The sequence below is a fragment of the Limulus polyphemus genome, unplaced genomic scaffold (assembly GCF_000517525.1).
Source record: "Limulus polyphemus unplaced genomic scaffold, Limulus_polyphemus-2.1.2 Scaffold3370, whole genome shotgun sequence".
Lineage (NCBI taxonomy): Eukaryota > Metazoa > Arthropoda > Merostomata > Xiphosura > Limulidae > Limulus > Limulus polyphemus.
Window position 1 is genome coordinate 91593 of NW_013668980.1, and position 24455 is coordinate 116047.

The 24455-nt window shown below is 31.0% G+C and overlaps 1 protein-coding gene across 2 annotated transcripts in view; it reads left to right on the plus strand.

The window, feature by feature from the left end:
- The window catches only part of LOC106469235 (leishmanolysin-like peptidase), a 101940-nt gene that overhangs the window by 71625 nt on the left and 5860 nt on the right, over positions 1–24455 (plus strand). For both annotated transcript variants that reach the window (XM_022397692.1, XM_022397693.1), the window contains exons 3-17: positions 1965–2065; positions 3677–3707; positions 6667–6749; positions 7183–7303; positions 10354–10538; positions 11515–11620; positions 12512–12606; positions 13987–14104; positions 14398–14505; positions 17211–17287; positions 18119–18229; positions 20686–20818; positions 21793–21882; positions 23110–23179; positions 23882–24015. In XM_022397692.1, coding sequence (XP_022253400.1) covers positions 1965–2065; positions 3677–3707; positions 6667–6749; positions 7183–7303; positions 10354–10538; positions 11515–11620; positions 12512–12606; positions 13987–14104; positions 14398–14505; positions 17211–17287; positions 18119–18229; positions 20686–20818; positions 21793–21882; positions 23110–23179; positions 23882–24015 — 1563 coding nt within the window. The remainder of the gene's footprint in view (positions 1–1964; positions 2066–3676; positions 3708–6666; positions 6750–7182; positions 7304–10353; positions 10539–11514; positions 11621–12511; positions 12607–13986; positions 14105–14397; positions 14506–17210; positions 17288–18118; positions 18230–20685; positions 20819–21792; positions 21883–23109; positions 23180–23881; positions 24016–24455) is intronic.

The window sequence follows — 24455 nt, forward strand, 5'->3', positions numbered from 1 at the left end:
ATTATTTGAAAAGTTGCAGTAGTTCCCTGTTTTAGGTACAAGAACTGAAATTCTACTTGTTCGTAACGCTACTGTAAAAACATAGTATAGCTGCTCTATATCTTCCATAAGATGTAATAGGGCAGTATAAGTCACGGTTGGGTACTGCTGTATATGTGAAACTTGAACCTCTCATTACGGTTTTATAACTTGTAGTCATCAAATATAGTTTCATGTACCGCCCCATGATAGACCCTTGTGGCATGTAGTTCACTTGATACAGTCAGTCTTTATACACCTACCTTGCTTTGGTTTTTCAAAAGTGCTGCCCATGAAAATTTTTGAGCCCTGGATAGTTATGTATAACCTTTACCAAAAGATTTGCTAAAATATTCCATAAAAATTACAGTTAGTAATAATTAGGTTTGATTGTGAATGGCTGGCGAATAAAAAACCTTTAGGTTCACTCTGCCTTAAGTCATCAGTTTTCCTCCCTCTTAGCCTTAATCCAAGAATTCCTGACAAGGTTGGCTCTGCTTAAGTGAATTACTAAAAACTGAAACAGAATTGTTACGTGTGAAGCTTCATTTATCATGCATAACACATTTAGTCAATGTAATTATCACTATTTAAGGAACTTTAATGTTATATATTGAATTAATTAAATTTAATGCTGTAAATTACATAAGCGCATATAAACTTGTGTCTCATTTAGTATATGGCAAGATTGTCTAGATGTCTACAGAACAGTATTACAGCCCGTGTGTATATGACCTCTTTTGCTAATGAACAAGTTATAATTGTTTTAATTCACTGGGGTATTTTAAAGGTCACATTGCTAAAGCGAACTTGTGCAACAGCCATACTTCAAAGGAGGATTATTAAGAGAACAAAGGTGACCAGTTATTAAAAGTAGATGAATAATTTAACAACAAATATCCGAGTCAGTTGGATCATTTGTATAATTTTCGGTAACAAAGAAGAGTCCACACGAGATTCGGAAAATTCGAAATAAAGTATATGGATCTGTAGGACTTGATCATGAGGAGTCTTTTGCTGTGGCTTTTTCTGTGGATACAATGGTCGTAGTGGTTTTCTTTCACCCCAGAGTTAACCAAAACTTGACGCTCTGGCCATGGCTGTCTGACTAATAGCGACCATCTCTATAACCGCTTAATTCAAGCTTTAATCCTTACTCACAATGGATTTAAAATCAGGGGTTCGATTCCCATCGGTGGACACAGCTGATAATCTGATGTGGCTTGGGTATAAGGAAAACACACACACACACACTTTCCTTTTTAATAATGTACATTAATTTTGTACATTTATTATTATCAACGAGATTAATTTGTTTTAATACAACTTCTAAAAACTTCTGCTGGAGAATTCAAGCGTACGCTATGAATTGAATTGTTCTGTTACCGAAAGAATCGCAAGTCCTTCGCTTGTAGTTCGTTGCATACAAATTTGCAGGAATCTTGTACTAACGCGATTTTCGTAAGTTACACAATTATTTGTTTACTTCAGTATCAGTATGAAGTGATCAAAAACATCGAAAATCACAATGCGAAAAATTGCCGAACGGAAATATGACTTATCACATTTGAGAAAGAAAATGAAACGTCAGAATGCAAGTTTGTTTGTTTTGAATTTCACGCAAAGCTACACGAGGGCTATCTGCGCTAGCCGCTCCAAATTTAGAAGTGTAAAACTAGACCACCCACCACCAACTCTTCGGCTACTCTTTTACCAACAAATAGTGGGATTGACCGTCACATTATAACGCCCCCACGGCTGAAAGGGCGAGCATGTTTGGTGTAACAGGGATTCGAACCCGCGACCCTCAGATTGCGAGTCGAGCGCCCTAACCACCTGGCCATGCCCATACAGTTATTATCACTAAGAGTTTCATGGATAATCCCATTCTCATCTTGGTAAACAAGAAGACTGCAGAACTTAGAATTTTTCTTTGCATTTTTTAGGTTTTACATCATGTTCATCTAGAATCCGCTCACGTTGTGAAAAAAAGAAGCATTACCCAGCCACTTAGAATTAAGCTTTTTTACGACAGTAGTGTGTATAGGTAAGTTTTCAGTTTTTATATATGTCATTAAAATGTCGACATTAGGCTATTTCTGGAGATGTTATCCGTAATCTGAGAAGTGTAACGTTGGGCTCGTCTGTTACACCAATTTGTAAGAAATTAACCTATGCTACTTCAGTTTTGTTTGTCACATTAAAATATACCACTTAAGTTGCGTTTATACTTTCTTACATTTGATTCATAGTTTGAGCACCTGTAACTGACTTCATTTTTGCCCGTTAAGTTGTTTTAACTTCTTTGCGTCTCTCCTTAGCTTAGACATAATAAACCAAGATGATTGGGCGTCCAAATTCTGTTCAGTTCTTTCTAAAGAATTAACGTTCTGGTTTTGGAAGGAAATGGAATAATGTTAACATCCTGATAATATTTCGTTTAAACATCTGTTAACTATATAAACTTACATTTGGAGTGGTTCGTTTCAAAGAGACATTCACATTTAAAATATGTACTGTGCGATTTTTAATTCAATCGCCTGATATGTCAGCTTGGACAAAAATATATTATCTTCGTGTGTAAATAATTCTTTCCGAATGATATTTAGTCCATAACATGCACTTTATTTGTTTGTGTATTTGAAAACTTGTGTCATATTTAACTAAACTGTTCATCATCTTTTTTTAAATTTTTTGTTTGATAAAAAACAACTTAAAGCTTCGTCAGTCAATTATTACGTCTACAGATGCTCTCTTTGACGCTTCAGTGCACGTGATTTGATGTGATACAAGTACTCGTGTATAAAGCATTACACAGCCGTTTAGAATTAAGCTATTTGACGATAATAGTGTGTATTTAAGTGCACTGAAAGTGTCAAAGTGGATAGCGTCTGTAGACGAAACAGATGATTGATGAAGTACAAAACGTGTGAAATTTCAAGTCACGGGTTCTTTTTTGTGTGAAGTAAAAAGTTTCTAAAACGACGGTGAACAGTTTAGTTCAGTTTTATGTACTTTTCGAAATAGATAAATAAACAAATACACGCACACATTCAAAACTTCTTTATATCAAGCTTTGTGTTATAAATTACTAACCAAAACTTGATTGACTGTAATCAAAAATATATATTTTCTTTAGAACTGATAATTTTTCAATTTCTTTAATCTCGTAGATTTCTTGGTGAAATTACTGAGCGATTTTATTTGAGATTTAAAGTTATTGCTAGTGAAAGGTTTTCAGAAGTGCATTTTCCTCATTGTTCAAGGTTATTAAAAAAATGTTTAGCTATGAAACTTACGAAAGAGAAGTAGATATTGTTTTCTTGAATATATTTAAGACTTAATAATTCACAACTCTGAATTATTTTAACTGACATTTAAATAAAATTGACAACAACTTAAAAGCCAGCACCTGTTGGTAAAAATTATGAAGCTGTTTTTAAAATGTATGCAAATATTTATATGCACGTAGGTATTTTTTTATTTTTACGATAACCGTGAAAATGAGTAGTTTTAGACAAGTATGAAATATATTTTACATGAAACTTGTTTTTAAATTTCGATAAAATTTTAAATTACAGTTTTTTTCTTTTTTTAGTTGTTTGTATTAGTGTATTTTTAAATTGTTTGTTTTGTTTTTCTTTTACTTCCACATCAGGTTGCCTAAGGACAAATTTGATATGATTAATGTAAGTGCAAAACCTTTCTGGTTCTTTACAAGTACGCTGTTTTGTAGAATTTATATAAATACGTAATATGTTGTTTAATTTTACATTATTTTAACTTTGAGAGTAAAGTACTTAAACCAAAACGGTTATAAAAATATTCCTCACCTTTGTTTATTAATACTTATTCATAGATTTAATTTATATTAAAACGATTTTGGAGCCACACCAGTTTCCATTGCAAAAGGCTCTGTCATAAGGCTTTCTATCCAAAGCGCATCACTCCTCTCTGCAAGATTTCCAAATCTATCTAGTATAGGAGGACAATGGTTTCCCAGTGCCCATTTTGATAGTCTGATTTCATAGAAGTCCACGGGTACTGCATCTGGCGACTTGCTAGTATGCTTCTGTATGGAATAGCATGTTAACCCATTTCATTCTCTAGCTGCTGAATGGATATTTCATGGAAGAAACTCGTGTACTCGTAACTTTTCCAGATCGAGATCCTTCTTGATTATATTACGCACTGTTGCTTGGGTGACGTGGATGGCTTTTGCTAGTAACATTTGTTGCAAAGACGTTTCACTTTACTTACCACAGCTGGTGTATGACATGTTGAAGGTCTCTTTGTCAGTTGGTTACAGTCCAAATTTGATCCATATTCCTTGTTCTCCAGTGGTATGAAGGCCAAGAGATATCCTCATATAAAAAAATTAATAAAGTTTATTTTTTCGGTGTAAGGACGTGGCGCTATCTATGAATATTGTTAACTTTAACTTACGTTAAAGGTAACAAATGCTCAATGGCAGCAATAATGAGGGTGGAAGGGGTTGTGAACCCACCAGTAACATGCCCCTCATGCCAAACAATCATCCCACAAAGTTTGGTTGAGATTGGCCCAGTGACGTATTAGTAGTTAGATAAAGGACAAACAGACATACACACCGATTTTTGTGCTTTATATATAGAGACAAAAAACTAAAATAATATCATCTGTTTTAATTCCACAACAAAAATGTACATTAATTTATTACAAATGCTGATTACTTAAATTAATTCTGTTACATTTGAATTGTAGTTAAACATTCAAAAATAAGAAAACCTCTTTGATATGAAATTTATTAGACTGCATTAAAGACAAAATAATGTAATGGGCACTATTGATCAGATAGTCAATTCTTACAAATAGTACAAATTGTATTTAATTGAAAATACCTGGAATGCAGTCAGTGGAGATCATCAACTTGAAGGAGATTGACTTGAGAATAAGGAATGTGTCAGAGGCTTTTTCAACAAAAAACACACAACATTTATTAACACTGGTGAATACAGTAGTTTATCATCATGATAACAAGACAACAGTTATAATCTTAATGTAACTAAAGAATTTAGACTGGCACTTAACAAAAACTAAGTTCTTGGTTACATGTAGAAAAAAATGTACTCAGTTGGAAGCCAAAAGTTGCATTGGTGGAGCAGGAGTTGGCTGATGGCTCATCTTCTGGTGAAGACTGGCAGCTTGTAGAGGCTCCCTGACACTGACTGACTACTGCTAAAATCTACCCACCTTTTATACAGAATTTGCCTTGCTTATTGGTTTGTAGCACATGGGTAACAGTCACTTAGCAACCAAAATACAGTCCCAGGTGTTGTATAAGAGTTCTTGTTCAGGTGAACCAAGCAGCTGGATGTTTACCATAGTATTAACTTTAACCATCCATTGCTTATATGTACTTGTTTCAATAAATAACAGGAAAATGTTTTATACATCTTTATACATTTTTTTAAATATTTTATACTGTTGTATCTAGTAATGATAAAGTGAACTGTGAGAAAATTTCTATAATGTTTTAACATTAACAAATTTCCAGTGATGATCATTGTATCATTAATTCTAAAAGTAACTACCCTTTCTTAATGAAGCCAAATTCCTCACTGCTGTATTAGTAAATGTTTAATGAGATTTCTACTTCCTGTCTTTACTGTAGTTAATGGTTTGAAATTGTATGAATTTCTTTAGATAGGATATCCAATTAAGTGTAATTAAAATTTAGATAGTTTTAATTATAGACCGAGAGAAAATAAAAAAAGCAAACTTTGAGACATCAATATTAATTTAAGGTTGAAAGATCTTAATGTTAACTTTATTTCAGACTTTTATTTTTTTAACTTCTCAAAGTTATGCTAAAACAAGCTGAATGTCCTGATTAAAAGCTCTCACAAAACATTATAACTGTTACACAATGTAAACACAACTGAAACAATGTAATGCATTTTGTTAATCCTACTTTAGTTTATAGAATATGAATTTCTACCCAGTGTTTGAATATCTTAACTGTTTAAACCTGAATGGATGGTGCCAGCATCTGGCCAAAAATCCTGATTTACCTATTGGACGATAACAGCATCTGATAACATTTATGTCTCTTTGGCTGAAAACTAATCCAAACCATGTTATTATCCACCTTTTACAAATAGACTGGAAATTTTTTAAGGTATGATGATAATTATTAGGACATCATGAAATAATTCCGGCAGAATGTACACAAAATTATGGGTATGAAGAGTTAATTTACTAGTGTGAAATGCCTAAGTTAATAAAGCATTTCAGGCCTAACTAAAAGGATTGAAGTAAGGGAAAACATCTAGTTACTAATTATTAACTAGTTCTTATTTTACACCATTAATATGCTGCCATCATCAGAGAATTCCTCAGAAGGATTATTTCTCATACATTACAACTTGTACTTACACTACACAAAGTTATAACACTCAGTAAAGTTTTATTGTGGAAACAAAAATAATAAAACAGAATGGCTTATCAAATTTTTCATCCAAAATGCATGACTGTTTCTTAAACTAGGGTATAAATTTAGTGTATTGAATCTCTTTCCTTCTTTCCTCTTAACATAATTTAATTGGAAAGGACATAGTTATTGTTTTCCTTTCCACAAAGTCATTAATGGAGATTTTTTTTCTGTAGAATACCATCCTTCCCCAAGCAGTGGATTATTGGCAGAAAGCATTATTTGTTAGACCCATGAATGTACCAATCAGGCTAAACAGGTAAGCTCACTTCTAACACTTTGATATTGTTTACACATTAACAGGTTTATTTTTCATTATTGTTTGGGACTCCATGTCAAATAATTCATCAATTTTCTTTTAAGTTGATTTTGTTTTTTTTTAAGTCATTTCATGTCACTCATTTGTAATACTTTTCGGAACTACTGTTCATGATATTCCTGGAAAATATTGGATTAAACTTTAATTACATTATATAAACTTTATTGAAAGGGGTTAGGATACCAAAGTTATGTGAAATAGGAGGAAAATACTAGGATATCTAGACCATTAAAACTTGTGTTACATTGAAATATGTATGATAGGTAGACTGTTCAAATTTAGGACATGTACTAAAAGGTAGCTTGTATAAGAAAGACAGAGTATGCAGACTACATTGTTATCTCATATTTATGTTGTGATAATTTGTCCTTAGAAAATGTCCAAAGAATCAGGCCTTTTTCCCAGAGCAAGATAGGAAACAACAATATTGTGTTGAGCATTGTGAGAATGTGACAACATGTGGAGAAGTTGTGGTTCCCGAGGAACATTTGGAGGTGAACATCTCTGTTCATTTTTAATCACATAGGTTTTGAAAAATTATAAACTAAACAGTAAAATTTCAGTTAATCAAAACCTTATCCTTTATCTTAAAATTACCAACATTTTGTGGAGAAAGTAAAACATTAATTAAATTTATTTTGAAATATTTAGAATTATATGTGTTTATCAAAACCAGATAAATCCTTTTTTACCTAAAATAATATTTATTGAAGCTAAAATTTAATTATTAAATATTAATTAGTCAATGTAGAGATGTTGTTTCATTAGTTGTATAATTCCAGTTTTATCTTAATTAAAGAAACACTGTTCAAAAATAATAATTACTAAGATAAAATGAAAATATAAATTCAGTAACAAAATCATGGGAGTGCATAAGTTTGTACTTAATTTGAAAAGGGGATAGGCTAGTTTCCAACATTTGAGAACCACTGGCTTAGTTAAACAAGTCTAAGTTCATAATGCCTATTATTGACAATGTATTTAATTTCTATTTCAAAAATCAACATTAAGCAAAAATAAGAATATTACCAAACTTACAGATTTTTAAACTTTTAAAACATCTATCTCAATAATGTGTTACTACACTTTCTAGGATTATCATTAAATTCCTATAGGTAACCATTAAACTATATCTTGCACATCCAGTTAAACTTTCTAATATTAGCAGTACACATACACAGAGCTGTTACACTGGCGATATCTTCATAACATATGTATATGATTCAGACTATAAATGTTATTATCCTTTGAAAAAATGTGAAACCAGGAAGTCAGATCCAAAATAATAGTTATAATCAAACTGCAGCCTACATAATCTAAATAATCATTTTAAAATCAGGCTCCTAAAGCAAGTGCTTTTTGTACATGCTTACAGTTAGTACTAAATAAAGAAATTAATTACAATTTTTATGTATGTGCAAGGTTTATGTAGATATGATCTGTTTGCTTTAGCAATTAACTATTTGGTTTAGTTGAAGATTCAAGAAGTAGAGATGAAATTGTTTTGATGTTAGGATTTGAACTATGACCAGTATTCTAACAACTGAGTTACAGGCCCCACTAGCAATTGCTAATAAGGCACTTCTTAACAACTGAAATTACTATGTTTTCCCTTTTTATACAAACTAGGCCTGTCATTAAGACTCCTTATCTCTGGGTCATTAATTTGAATTATAATTTTTTCCATAAGATTGGAGCCAAACCTGAGAACCATTGCATGCTAGGCAAGTGCTCTACCAACTGAGCTAAAGATTTAATCCAATTCTAATTTCTAATCAGGAACTTTTTAACAATTTAAACTATCACAAATAACCATTTTCCAATCTAAATGCTGAATCTTTAAAGTCATGCAATTAGGGTATGAAAATTGAGAAGAACCTTACTTCTTGAATGAGAGAAATATTAGTGTTGTAAAGAAAAATAAAAAGTTGTAGATGTAATCATTGACAAAAAGCATGCATCTACAAACTCAGTGTTTAGCAGTAGTGAGAGAAACTAGTAGAATGTAATATAACATAAAATTTAAGGACAACAAGAGACATGTTGGTCCATCTAGGCCATCCCATCTAACTAAATTAAAACTGAAAAAAACTCAAAAGCCAGCCCTTATCATTCAAATATTTATCATGCTTTCCCTTAAACTTCAGATGGTTAGGGCACTCATCTTGTAATCTGCGGGTCACGGGTTCAAATCCCTATCACACCAAACATGCTCGCCCTTTCAGTCATGGGGGTGTTATAATGTGACAGTTAATCTCACTATTCGTTGGTAAAAGAGTAGCCCAAGCGAAGAGTTAGCATGGGTGGAGATGACTAGCTGCCTTCCTTCTAGTCTTTTACTGCTAAATTAAGGATGGCTAGCGCAGATAGCCCTTGTGTAGCTTTGCACAAAATCCATAACAAACAAACAAACCCTTAAACTTCCTTATATTTATTACATCCACCACATCTGAAGGTAACCCATTCCAACGGCCAACTGTCCTGTTAGCTGAAGATGACTCCTACCCTGTCAAAATTTATATTTGTGTCTTCTAGTCCTACCATTCTCATTTTAAGTATTGAAACAAAGATGATGCATTGACACTATCATTTTCCCTAAAAATGTTAGATGGCTCAATCAGATCCTCTCTAACTCTTCTTTCTTCAAGGGGAAACAATTTCAGAGATATTAACCTGTGCTTGTATGACAAAAATTCCATCCAAGGTATCACCCTAGTAGCCCTCCTCTTCTTGCAACCTTGATGAAGATTATGGTAAAGTAAGGCCTCACTTAGAATTCTTTGTGTAGTTTTATTCCCTTTTACTCCTGATGAAATATCAAAATGCAGGAAAGAGCACAGAGGTGGGCTCTTAAAATGATACCTGGTTTTAAAAGAGACATAAAGGTTTGAATTTATTTTCTCTTAAACATAGAATAATCTGTTTCATGTTTTTTGGATTTTGGTTTGTTTTTTTTTTCAAGTGGCATAATGAAAACGAATGATTGCAAATGAACTCTTAAATACTGAGGGACAATAAATTTAAACTTTAAAAACCAATGTCCAGACTGTTAGAGTCATAACTTGTGGAAAGGTTTGTCTGATAATGTGGTGTGTGCTATTAGTTTAAATGTTTTTCAGAATTTATTAGATGCGTATATGAATGTGATGGTGTAGTTTTACATTGTTTCATATGTTCTTATTATGAAGATTGGATTGTTTGAGTGTGGTTAAATACCATCTTAAGTGTAGTAGTTAGAAAATTAATCATTTCATTCAGTTGATAAGAGCATTTGTTCTTCTCCATCTTTCTTGATGATACCTCAGTTTTGGATATTATTGTATTAAGGTAGGTATAATATAGCAGTATTACATGTAAAATAACTTTTCAACTTTTATTGTACTTGCACAAAATACAAATACATAATTTAAGTTCTTGAAGTTGCTGCTTAAAAATATTTATATTGTAATATTGTTGAGTGGCAGACATTGGTTAGTTACCACAACTTAATACATATCACCAGTCTTAAATTGTTGTCAGTTATGTTTTTGTTGTTGTTTTTTAGTGGTGCAGGGTATGTAATGCAGCAGGACATCACTGCCGGTCACAATATCATCAAAAACAAAAGGGACAAGGCATAAGGGATGCAGACTTTGTGTTTTATGTTTCAGCTATGGAAACGGACCGCTGTTACAAAGGTCAGACTGTAGCTTATGCTTCTCACTGCCAGCAGGAGATGGCTCTAGATAGGTTTGTATTTTATGGACATTTTATATGAACTCTTTCAAGCAGAGATATTGTAGTTAATATATTTTGTTGTCACAATCACAATATCATAGAGGTCTGTAATGCTTTCTTGTTTTGTTTTTTAATAGAAAGCTAAGTTAGATATCAAGAGATAAGGTGATTGGTTGTAGAGATGGAAATTATTGATTTGGTAATGAATCTTGTATAGATATAGACAAAAATGAAAGGTTAATTTTGGTATATTTATTGTTAATGTTCTTTGACTCTGATGTTATGGATAGAAGAAATATGTAAGACTATCTTAGACACAACTGCTATATATACATTTAGGGTGATGCAAAAGTCATGTTCACCATATTTTTTTCCAAGTTCTGAAAACTCTGTGTGTTTTTATGTTTATGTGTTTTGTTACAGCAAAGTCACTTCGGCTAACTGCTGTGTCCACAGAGGGGCATTGTAAATCCGTAGACTTACAGCTGACCCACCGTGAGACTTGAAAGCTCTATTTATATCACAACACAACAGGATCACTTTCAGATATTCATTCAAGATTCAAGATATTCAAACTGATTATTGAAACAAAAGAAAAAATTTACAATTTGTGAAACATGTTCATGATGTAGAAAAATCATGATGGTGTATGAATTTTGCCTCACCCTGTATGTAGAAAAATATAGAAGATAACATTACTGTTTGAGTTAACAAAATATTGTATGGAGTAAATGAATGGAATAGTACTCTGAATTTTAGTATATTTTTGAATTTACATTAAATTTTAGAATATGGCAAATGATCCAAGCATCTTTGCACCACAAAACAATTTAGAATAAGTGGTGATGAGCTCTTTATTGTTTATGCAGCAATATTTGATAAAACCATTAATACAGTAGTTTCATTTGCTTTAAAATTTAAAAAACAAATGTAGAAACTCCAAATATTGAATATGTACTAAATTTTTATATATGTGCATGTTTTCCAGACCTATTGCAGGCCATGCTAATTTGTGCCCCAATTCAATCTCAACTAAATCTCAAGACCTGGATACTCTGCTTTCAACAGTTAAGCATGAAATACTCCATGCTCTGGTGAGTCAAATTTTCATGCTCAAAAGTGCTAGCTTATTCATATACAAAACAGAATTATGTAATAACTCTATTTGCAAACATTATGTAAAGAATGAATCCAGGTTTAATTTTATACAGTATCTGTTCTCTCATTTTCACAAAAATTAAAATGTATTCTAATTTTTTCAAAGATTTATGCATTAAGTTTTTTGAAGCTTAGTAATTTAGATAAAAAAATATGAATAGCTGAAATGTAAATTTTAATAACTATTTTTTTGTATTGCATACATGTTTTGTTTATACACTTTTTTCATGTAAATAAATCATCTCTCAACTTATATACTGTATAGTTTGTATGAGAGAATTTAGTCCAACATAATATGCATATAATGGTTTTTAATTTTAGAAAAGTGATGTATGTATATAAAAACAGAGGTAGCTTAGCTGCACAAATGTATTACCAAGTTATGTGTAAAATCTTCATATTTGTAAATGTTATAGTCAGTGTTTAAAAGATAAGCTTATTTTTTCCTAATGACAAAGTATCGGGATTGTGATATTTCACACCTGTATATGATTTATGAAAAAGTTTAAGAATGATTCAAGCACTTTGCTTAGTTTATGGAAAAATGTACTTGGATAATGTACTTGAATTAATATTGCATGCTTTTATAACTTATTCTTAGACCTTATATTTTTGACCAAGTTTGTTAATGCCTTATAGGTTTATGACCAACTTGAGATTATACTATTCTGTACAATTGTTGATAAGGTTTCTGTTTTATAATAAATTTTTTAAATCATACTCCTGTCAGCTGACTGCTCTATGTTTGCTGTGGTGGATGATAAATTTGTTTTAAATTCTTATCTCTTCTGAAGAAATATATATAAAATGGATATGAACCATTTCAGGGTTTCTCTGTAAGTTTGTATGCCTATTTCCGGGATAAAAATGGTAACCCACTTACACGTCGAGGCTCTAATGGAAAACCACAAGTTAACAAAGAGTAAGTTGTGATAGTTTAGATTAAATGTAGTATTTCGTTTTTTATATATATATATATATATAAATTCTTTCTCTGTAAAATCTAAATCTAAAATCTGGCAGTTTATTTATTTTGTAGCATATATATACTCACACCCACACATATATATTGGAATGAATGGATGGGTAGATAAGAGCTCAAAGAATAAGTGCACCTGGGAATATTTTACGGGATGTAACATAAGAAGTAAAGAACTGCAACTTGTCATACAAAAAATGATTTTTTAATTAGTAGTCATTACACAAAAAGTAATTGATTAGTAATCATAGTCAGGTGATTCTACAGATTTCTTTTCTTTCTCAACAAAAATAAGATTGAAAAGAGAATCTGTGACGTAGAGGCTAATACTTTCTTTAATTGGCCCTACCCTCTGCTTTAAACTGCAGTTTTACCCATTCAAGGTTAATCAGCACAGCTTGGGCTAGCAAACCAAAGAAATACAATTAGGTTTCTTATAATGGTGATTTTTATATAACATTAATGGGTTTTTAAGTCCTTTTCAATCACCAATAAAGTAACCTAGAATAATTTAGATGTTTGAATAATGTTAGAGGTTGTGCCTAGGTCATTATTCCATATTATATATCAGACCAAGTATTTAATGATTACATGTGCATGTTACAGATTTCTTTTCTTTCTCACCAAAGATAAGATTGAAAATAGAATCATTGCTTTACATGATAGTGTTTTGTTCTTCTTGAAGGTTTTGATGCTTAAGGCTTTGTTTGTTGTTAACAACAAAGCTATATAATGGATTATCTATGATGTGCCTACCACAGGTATTGAAACCAAGTTTTAACTTTATAAGTGTTCAGACTTACTGCTAACCCACTGGGGGATCAAGTTAAGGCACAATAAGGGGTAATTTATTTTTGATAGACAGGCTATTTGAACTTCCAATGGTCTTCCATTTTTATATTGGATTTATGTATCAGTAAATTGGATGAAATGTCTCAGCTGCTCATGGTACCAGATACATATATAGTTTAGTAAGTGGGACATGCAAACTTTGTGGGAATGGTCTCTGATTTAAAATATGTTTGGCTTTCAATACCACTCATTCACTTTAATAAAGTAAGAAAATATTCAAAGAATCAGAGTATCAGTAATAGTGGTCAAGCTATCTATTATCAAATAGTTTAACTGGAATGTTTTTTGAAAATTCACACATTTTGCTTCCTTTTGCTAACCCTAAACTTAAAGTGTATCACATGTATAAATAATTTTCTTAAGATTTTAAATAATTCTTAATTTAGCCACGTTTTTAAATAACTGTACTTTACCACTTTTTTTTTTTTTGTTTGTCTAAATGTTATAACAAACCCTTTTTCTAAATTTCAGATTGCAGGCTCACCAATGGAGTGATCGTATCATAAAAAAAATAATTCGTCCAGACTGGAAAGTAAGAGGTGGAAATATAAGAAAGGAATTGTGGATGATGGTAACACCTAGAGTTGTGGTGAGTCATTGAAAAAATCATATGTATGTATATAGATATATTATAATTAATTCTTATTTTAAATTTTTTGTTAAATTTTCATATCAAATTTGAAGAATATTAATCAAATGTAATGGTTTTAAAACATTTAATTGAAATTTCTGGAACAAAATTTATTGAAATAGTCTTAAGTAATATCATTCAACATCTGTTGTTCTTAGAGTTTTTCCTGACAAAACATTTTGATTTTATTATGATTAATTATTTTCATCAAATGTGCTATTTAAAACTATATTGATTTGTTGTTTTAATAGGAAGAAGCAAGAAAGCACTTCAACTGTCCATACCTCGAAGGTGCTGAATTGGAAGATCAAGGTGAGAATGGAACCTGGCTTACACATTGGGAGAAACGACTCTTTGAAGTAAGTGCTTGTACACAAGAAAAGATGAAATGTTTTTTGAAAGTATGATAAAAAAATGAGAGAGAATAATTAGTAGTAATGTTAAACGATACATGTGACCAATGAACCACCTTCATCTGTATTTGGTTTTATGTACATGTGTGCTGTAGTATCTATCAGATGTTAATTTTTGAATAGTGACTCTTTATATTGCATAAAAGAAAAGTAAAAATTCTTAAAAGGAAGAATTTTTGGGAGTTTGACATAAAACATATAGGAAGAAATAAAAGAATGTCTTAACTAACTTTTAAAGTCGATAAAAATCACATTAAGTATACTTGTTTTTGATTACAAAAGTGGTTTCATCTTATTTTGATCAAGTCGCTATCAAAAATTTTCAGAAAAGTCATCTTGATGGCTGAACTAGGAAAGCTAAAAAAATGTAATAGAAGTATTGGCTTTTTATAGAATCAATATAACACTTGCAGTATTTGTTATTCTATGACTACAGGCACAAACTCTGCGGATGACATCACATATTATTTATATCAGTATGTGTTGTTAACTCAGTATACAACAATAAATAGTTCGAGTATGGTCCGAATATTGTTTGAAACTTTTTGTGGCATTTTTCCTGTGTTAACTGATGTCTTTGTTATGTAATCGAATTGGTCTGACTTTCTCTTGATCTTTCTTAATACACACACACACACACACATATATATATATATAAACACATATGATTTTCTGTAAAAATTTATATAAATTTGGAGTTAAATACCATCCCTACTATCTTTTTTGCATTGTTTTCAAAGGATTGATATTAGCCATCCCAACATTTACTTCCCTTAATGAGAAGTTTTTCTTTACTTGTTTTTAATGCAGTGTTTCAATATACATAGGAAGGTTGTATTTATAACCAAGTTCTAAATATGGTGAGGTTCCAATTGTAATATTTATTGTTTATCTATTATTAATTCCTGTTTCACCCTGTACTTAAACTTTTTAAAGGAACACCAAATTTCTGTAAGAAAGCTAACTTCAAGGGGTAATGATAACTCATTCACACTAGAATTATGTTTTCTTTTTAATTATTACCTAATTATTAATAATACATATAAAACCAGATACTCAATTTGAAACTATGTCATCTTAGTGAAATTGGTTGACACTGTTGTTTTGGTTTTTGAGTTATCATGTAATAAAAAAGAAGCAGAAGAAAAATGAATAAGAAAATCAAACTTTTTGCTATGATATTTACAGACATTCCCAAAACTTGTGACTCAGTCCTTACATAGATATTGTTATTAAAGGAAACACTGTACAGTATTGTAAAGTTCTGATGAAATATTGAGGAGATACTTAAAATACCATTTTGATGAGCAAACCAAGCCATCCCTACATAGGCAGTGCTACGGCCTGCCTCGTACTTATGTGATTAATATCAATAATTTATGGTATGTGCTCAAAGGATACCATTGATCATATTATATTTTTTATTTTAATGTGTGTGTATATTTGTGTAAAGCAACTTATAACACACAAAGTGAAATCAAAATCTATATTGGACTACTTAAGAGTAAATGGATTAAAATATTAACACTCTTATTACAGTATTTCATTTTTTGTATTATTATTCACTCCTCAAAGCTAAGACAGATAACATGGCTTCTTGCTATGGATGTGCATGTTTAGCCTTTTCTGCAGTGGCTAAAGCAAATTCTGGAAACTTCCAACATAAGTAAAATATTAGATGCATGCATTTTGGTAATCTAGCCAGCACTGGTTAGTATATTGGGTAGAGTATAAATAGATTTTCTTCTTGAAAAAAATTATTTGCCTACACTACACAAAATGGCCAGGTAAAAGTATAAAATTCAAAGTGGTTGTGGATAATTGACTATTTTAAGAAACATCAAGAAACTCAAATTGTGATTTAATGATTTTGCTTTACCTGTGCTTTGCAAACTTGAGGTAATTGCAAGTTTTTTTTTTATCACTGGATTCACAAGTTATTTTTTTCCAGGAAATCACAAATTTTCTGTAAGTATCATAATGTTGTAATTTGTTCTATCATTGGGTTAGTTCTTTTGAGTTATTTGGTGAAAACATTGAGAAGTATAGTCCATGTAATGATAACAAATTGATTTATTTCATTTATAATGCTTACTTCAGGCTACTTTCTCTTTGACACAAGTTGTAGGCCTAAGTTCACAAACAACATTTTAACAGAAATTCCTCACTAATGGTACCTATACCTAACTTACTTAGCTTTGTTATTGAAACAACCATGTAACTCACTTAGTAACTGAATAGTTGACTATAACTCTTACTTTATAACACTGAACTGAAATACTCATTGACTTCTTATAACTTGTATTTCTAATGTACCGTTGTTACTAGATATTTCAATCCTTCACATGCACAAATGTTCTAGGTATTGGATCATCATCATTATCATGATTAGCAGTTCCCTTTATCAAAGAAACATCTAATACAACAATAACTTATTCTTACATTTCCCCAAAGCTACATTAACTGGTGAATACAACTTAATGTCATGTGTTGTTAAACATACAAATTTTATAAAAGTTACTTTGTTTATAATGATAACTATTTATATTAACTCAAGCTTTTATTTTGCATAGGAGTTGAAACTGTATTAAGATTAACTCTGATTCTTTTAATCTCAAAATAAAATACATATTTTTTTCTTCTTCTTCTAGAATGAAGCAATGACAGGAACTCACACACAAAATCCTGTTTATTCTCATATTACTCTAGCTCTAATGGAGGATACTGGGTAATTTCTTGTACAAATTTACTGTTGTTTTTCACAATATCTGCTTGCCTTAATTAGCTGATACAATATTGAAAGTGATGTAACATGCTTTAAAATACTTTTACTTGCTAATCCACTTGATAAAGATAATGTTTTTATAAATGTTTTCATTAGTCTTGCTCCAACTACGAAGCAGAAATATACTACTACAAATCTTGAAATACATTCAAACTGTCTTGGTGAACTTTTAATTAGTTTTTTAAAATGCATCTTATGATATACAGTGGATTCAAAAATAAGTTTCAATAAGTATTACAGTGAAAAGCATAATAGATAGTGGCTCTAAAATATGACATTTTCAGTTATTAACATTAACTTCTGATAAAAGCAAGCTACCTGCTTAGAACAAAACTAAAATTCAAGTTGGTATCAGTTCTAACTATAATTAAATATACCTTTCTTACATTCTTATTTATAAAATTTAGAATGGAGTGGTTCGTCATTTCGGTATCCCTGCTGTTGATAATAATATTGGCTGTAATTAAACCTATTTTTCCTCCATTATATTGTAATCTTATAGATTGGCAAGCATGAAAGATTGTAGTGGTTGTTGATGTTGTCTTTATTCAGGAAGTGTAAATGCCTGCATGTAGTTTCTGCCACACAGTTAACAAGTTAAATATGCAACAATGCAGTGATCTGTTTTTCCTGTAATTATTTAGAAAATCAACAAATGCCACTTGGTATTTCTGAATATATTTGTCTATACTGCTATTAAAATGAAAAATTTGGCAAACTATTATGAAAATTTCTATGCATTATATTACTAATAATGGTCCTTCAACGTTTCAGTTGGTATGCTTCCAATTATCAAATGGCACAACAGTTTGATTGGGGTAAGAACTTAGGCTGTGACTTTGCAACTAAAAGCTGCAAACATTGGATAGATGTGCGCAGAACTCGGTAAGTGCTGACCTAATTTTGTTATCTAATAATTATTGTGGACAAATTAAGAAGAATGGGGAAAATATATCTGTAGTGAAGCATAACTTTTTATGACGAGTATTAGTCCTATTGGGTTTTAATACTTCCTCAGCTTTTAGTGCTCGTGCTTCATGTATAAATACTTTTGGGCTGTTATAGTTCAGCTCAGCTGACGAGTACTGGTATTGAGAGCAACATTTGGCAGATCGAAATGCCATTTTTATGTACATATCCGAATTGAAAAATCATGACTGACAAATGAAGAGAAATACAGAAAAATACATATGCAGTGAAGCATAATTTTGATCACATATTTTAGGCCAGTTAGTTTCTCATGCTTTGCCAACTTTTTGCATTCAACATCATAACATTATTATCTTGGTACCTTTTTTCTTTTATTCATAGAACTGCCATGTGTTAAAAAATAAATTGTTTGTCACAATGTTTTAAAATATCCTATTAATAATGATAGAATAAAAGTACACAGAAGAGTGAAGTATGTTATTCTATAAAATTAAGGTGTAAAATGAAACCTACTACTACAAAGAAAGTGTACAATTATTAAACGTATAGACACTAGAGTTTCAGTTTATTTTAATTTTTTATCTTTCTTCAGTTAAGTTTTTGTCTTGTTTTGTTGGTTAATAAAGTTTTATAAGTAATCAGAACATTATTGTTATTTTCCTTTCCTAGTTAACTGTTATATCATTGCAAACTTTCAGGACTCGAAACTAATAATGGTTTTAATAGCATGATAAGCTCTATTGATGACCAAAAAATGTACAATAGAGACACATAAAAAAAATATTTTTTACAAAGTACAAATTTTTTATAACAGTGGCACAAGTAGTTGATAGCATCTATGTTTGGGGCAATTAGGCCCAGTGATAAGTGTGCTGTACCGTGGAACTGAGATTCTGTAGTTTGCACTGCATTACTACCATAAAAAATGTTCTTTGTACTTTGGAGCCATGGGTGCATTATAAGAGTGACAGTCAAATCCCACTATTTGGTAATCGGAGCCTAAGAGTTGATAGTGGGTCTTATTGACAAGCTGCCTTTCCTCTAGTTTATCACTTCAAAATTAAGGATTGCTAGCACAGATAGTCCTCAAATAACTTTGTATAAAATTCAGCAAAAAACATCTATTTTTTATGATTCTTTATGTTATTTATGAGCATTTTTAGGGTAATACGGTTTAGTAACTTTATACAAAAGGTTGTTTGAAACTATGCAAATTGTGTGACAAAAATATCATTCAGTAATTTTAAACCAGGTTGTTTTAAGAGTATTGTGAATGTCATTAGCAAAATTTAATGATGAGAGTGGAAACGTTTTTGTGATAGAGACATGAATCGGTGGAACATATAGCTTAGTTTACAGTTCAAAATTATTGTACTTTTAAGTTTTATTAAAGTTTTAAGACAGTTTCACTAATATGAACATTTTGCTTGTTTCTTTGGTTATGAATGTATTATTGTAACATGTTCTATCACTTTTAGCATTCAGCAGGCTCTTTTAGTTTACTTGGTGGAAATAATGATAACAAAATTAATTATTTCTTCCTTAATATTTGCTACAAGCTGCTATTCACAGGTAAATTTTTCATTTTCAACAGAAATTTACATACTAAGTGCTACAATTAATGTAAAAACAATCTTGTACAATTTCACAGCTAGTCAATCGAGGAACTTTATATATGCAATAAATTACACTGATCTGAATACTTCGCTTACTTCTCAATCACTGAATGAAAGGAAAACTAAACCAATTAGCACACACACACACACAGACTAACTGCTTATAACTGTATCCTTTGTTCTCAATATTTTGTAAAGTCTCTTGATCATTACATCATCATGATTAGCAGCTCCCTCTAGGTAACAAACAAATTACAACATTGCAAGTATGGCTCACAACAATATTAACAAATTGCATCTATATCATTATAACTCATCAACACAATCTCATCTAACAGTAGAAATTAATGTTTTAATTTCACTGCCAGTAGCTTCATGAGAATGTTTTGTAGCTGAATTTCAACCAGAGTAGACAGCATAAGACTGAAACTTTCCATATCTGCCCAGTCTCAAAATGGAGAATGTACCAGTTTTCATCTCACTAAGATCATAGAAGCTTAACATTATATGGTACAAATGTATACATGCCTATTGCAAAGATCTTTAGTAACATGTTTAAGTTGACACTTTTAAAGAGACACTGACATTGTATAATGATGAACATATGAAGCACGCATATATGTTGGACTAATAATCTCATCTTTACAGCCTGCTTTATGTGTGAAATTCTGTCAAAAAATATTGAGTTTTTCAAACAACTTATGGATAAATCAACATATAGTTTTCAAGTGTTTCAATAACTTTCCAGTTACGTAATTTAAGATGACATGAAAGTAAATTTTTTCCCCCTTGCAGTGGATGGAGTATTCATCCTTACTGTGATAAAGTGAAAAGAGATCCTCTAGAGACAGAATGTACTGACAGTAGAGATGCTGTGGCCTTGTGTAACTTGGTACAGTATGACAGGCCACTCAGACGTGAGTTCCAGGTATAGTTCCAGTGGTGCTGTTTGGAAGCCACACTAATTACTCATGTAACAAGAATTCATACAGATAAGAATTCCTTACCAAGTTGATTTGAATTTGTTTATTGGTTCACATTGTTTTAAGTGAAAGTATTTCATTGAGTTTTGCAATTTTTAAGTTATCTTTACTAAACACATGTTATATCAAATTCATGATAGTACCAAAAAAAGGGTAGTAAATCATATTGAAAAAATTCCAAAACACTAGCTAACACCTTGAGCAAGCAGACCTTTCTTCTGCAGGAGCAAAGGCTGATGAAGACAGGTATACCCGTCAGAATTAGTGGGAATTTAATTGTAGTTCTTTGAATAGCAATGTATTATCATTTTATTACATCACCATTGTGGTATTATGGTGCTCGTTATCACATTTATCATTATCTATTTAAAGAAAATAGATTTGAAACAGTTTAATAGATATGCGTATATTTTTCCTTAGTTATTTTTACTATACTTACTAATACCAACCTTTCATTAGTTGTATTGTTTGTCACTAGAGTTAAAATATATTAACATGCAGTGAACAAATGTTATCATAATAAACCAGCTATTTGGTTACTATAGTAAATGTTGAGTAAATATTAAAATGTTAATGTCTTTTTTCCAAATTTTAGCTATAATAAGTGACTTATTATTATATCTATTTGTAATAAATTAATAGAAACTATTAATGTTTATAGATTTACATGTTTGTGTATATTGAGTTAGACAGTATCATGATCCATGTTAACCAATCACAGCATCCAAAAAACAACTTGAAAATATGAGCTTAAAAAGACAATAGTATGAAACAGTTGCAATAGTTATTTTTTAGTTTATTGATAACGTTTTAAAGCCAGTGTCTTCTGAAATATTAGGGAGGTAAAGTTTCATAATTGATAAATGTGTATGCCCATTATTTTTCATATTTTGACATTGCATTTACGTCTTTTTGGTAGAACTTTGACTATATACCTGGGATTCCTGATGAAGATGTAGGGAAGTATGGAGGCTCAGTAGTTTTGGCCGATTATTGTCCTTATGTTCAGGTTTGTTCAGTTGTTACATAGTAGTATTCTTCTAATGTGCAGTTTTGGAAACATGTTAGGGATACATACAATTTACAGAATTCATAAGTTATTAGTTACCCTAAAGAAACCATTCAGCCAGAAGATCTCTTGCATGATGTAAATATTATAAACTATCTTACAGACATTCTGTCAGCATTAGAAGATTTTCCACAATGTATATTCCATGTCACAAGCTATCTTACAAACATTCATTTAGATCCAGAATTCTTTCCATAATATAGAAGTTCATAGACAGCTTTACAAATGTTGTTGTGGCTCCAACATTTTTCCCTGTTCTACAGATTCAAGATACCAAGCTAATTCACAGACACTGTGTCAACTCCACCAGTCATTTCACAATACTAATTAAGTATTACAAGCTACCTTACAAACATACTCTCAGATTCAACTTTCTCTCATGAAATCGACTACATAGCAAATTGTTTTTTCTGATAAAAGTGTCAAGATTTTATGGTTTGTGTACAGTTGTCACAAAATTGAACTCTGCACTTTGTTGCTGTGGTTTTGTTACAAGAATGATGGTGAAATCCCTCTGTTAGATTAGAGTAGTCCAAGAATTTGCAGTGGATGCTGTTTACTAGCTGCCTTCCCTTTAGTCTATCAATTCTGAAAAAAAAAAGTTTTATCAAAATAATTTGAGTAAAGGGGTTTTGAAACATTACAAATATGATAAAATCATAAATAATTTTTAACGTTAAACTGGTACACAATTAAAAACATTTAATTGAGGCCTATCTATGGCCTTCAAAAAGTTGACGACTCTACATGTTACGACGTTACAACTCAGGTGGGTGGTGATGACTAGCTGCCTTCCCTCTTGTCTTACACTGCTAAATTAGGGATGGCTAGTGCAAATAGCCCTCGTGTAGCTTTGCGCGAAATTCAAAAACAAACAAATAAACAGAAATGGGGAATTTGTGTTATAGAAACTATTTACAGTTTATGTTATAATATCAGTTAAACAAATAAGTCATTTTGAAACTTATAAACTATTGGTGGTGTAACAGTTTTTGTTGATTTTCTTTTTTTGTATTAGTTAGTTTGACTGGCAGTTAGGCCCATTTAAGAGTGTTCTATCATTGTTATTCAGATTTTTAGGGATTGTAATTTATAATAAAAGCCACAGATGCTTTGGTAGATTATGCATTGTATAAAAGTAAATGAAGGTCTTTCTTTCCATTTAAGGAATTCACTTGGCAATCCAATGATGTAGCAGTTCGTGGATCTAGGTGCCAGTATGGAGAGAACACTCCTGGTGAGCAAACAGCTTTGTATGCTTTGGTTCAGGTTTATAATTCAAACTGTTGGCTCAGGTGATTCAACAAGTTAAGTTTGGCATATCATAATAGAATTTTTGACAAAACTTTTAAAAATAGTTTCAGCAGCTAAAGTATAATAAAATAAAATTTAAACTAGAAACTATTTAGTGAAACCAAACGTTTTGAGTCTATAAAACTAAGAATGTGGTTAATACTTGTTAAAACTTATGCATGATTTTCCTGAAAATTAAAACTATATCTACTGTTATTCTAAACTTTATGAAGATATTTAAGCTGTGATAAGTTTTTAGGAACACTGTTAAAGATTTGTGACATTAAAGTAAAATTGTTTCAAAGAAAAGCTAAACTTGTATTTTTTACTAAACAAGCTGTATTATGAAATCAGTAAATTATAAAAAGTCATGTTGGTTGAAGTCTGACTGAACATTTCCTGTAAATTTAATTTATTTAACAAAAACCTTGAGATCTTTAATTACATTTTCTGATTATTTTTGTAATTCATGAAAAATTTGGACAATATTAAAATTCTGGAACATCTTGAATAGTAGAAATAAATATTTTGATGTAATACAAGTGGCTTTTGAGTTCCATTAAAAATTTGTAAGTGCTACTGATTATTAACTTTGTGAATTAAAACAATCAATATAAGGATTTCAGGTTTCTCTGTTTTCTTACAGTTCCAGAGAAAAATTTTGCTCTAGAATATTATGGTCCTTCCTCAAAGTGTTTTAACCACAACAAGGAGATGTGGGTAGAACGAACATGTCAACAGGAGAGACATTGGCAGCATTGGGGAAGTGGGTGTTATCAGGTAGAATTTTGCAACTGCTCACAGTATAGATAATGACTTCATAGAGAAAGCACAGATTACGACATAGGACATTGTTACAATAAGTTATAAGTCTAGCAAAATAAGTTTTTACCAGTAGGATGTTGTTAGAGGTAGTAGCAACATTAGAGTACATTTTAAACATTGGTAAGGCAAAGGAGAACGTTCTACCATCTGAAATTTTATCACTTTTCAAATTACAGATGATAGCTTAACTTGGAAATGGGTGTTACAAGGCTGTTTTATATCATATTTATTGTAATTTTTCCAATAGAAGAAGCAGTTAAAGTACTAGAACTTGTAGAGTTGAATATCACAATTTTTTAAAATAAATTGTAACTAAAGGCCTAATATATATATATATGAATGTGTACATCATCTATGCATAATGAATAAGTGCTTAGGATTATTAAAATTGCTTT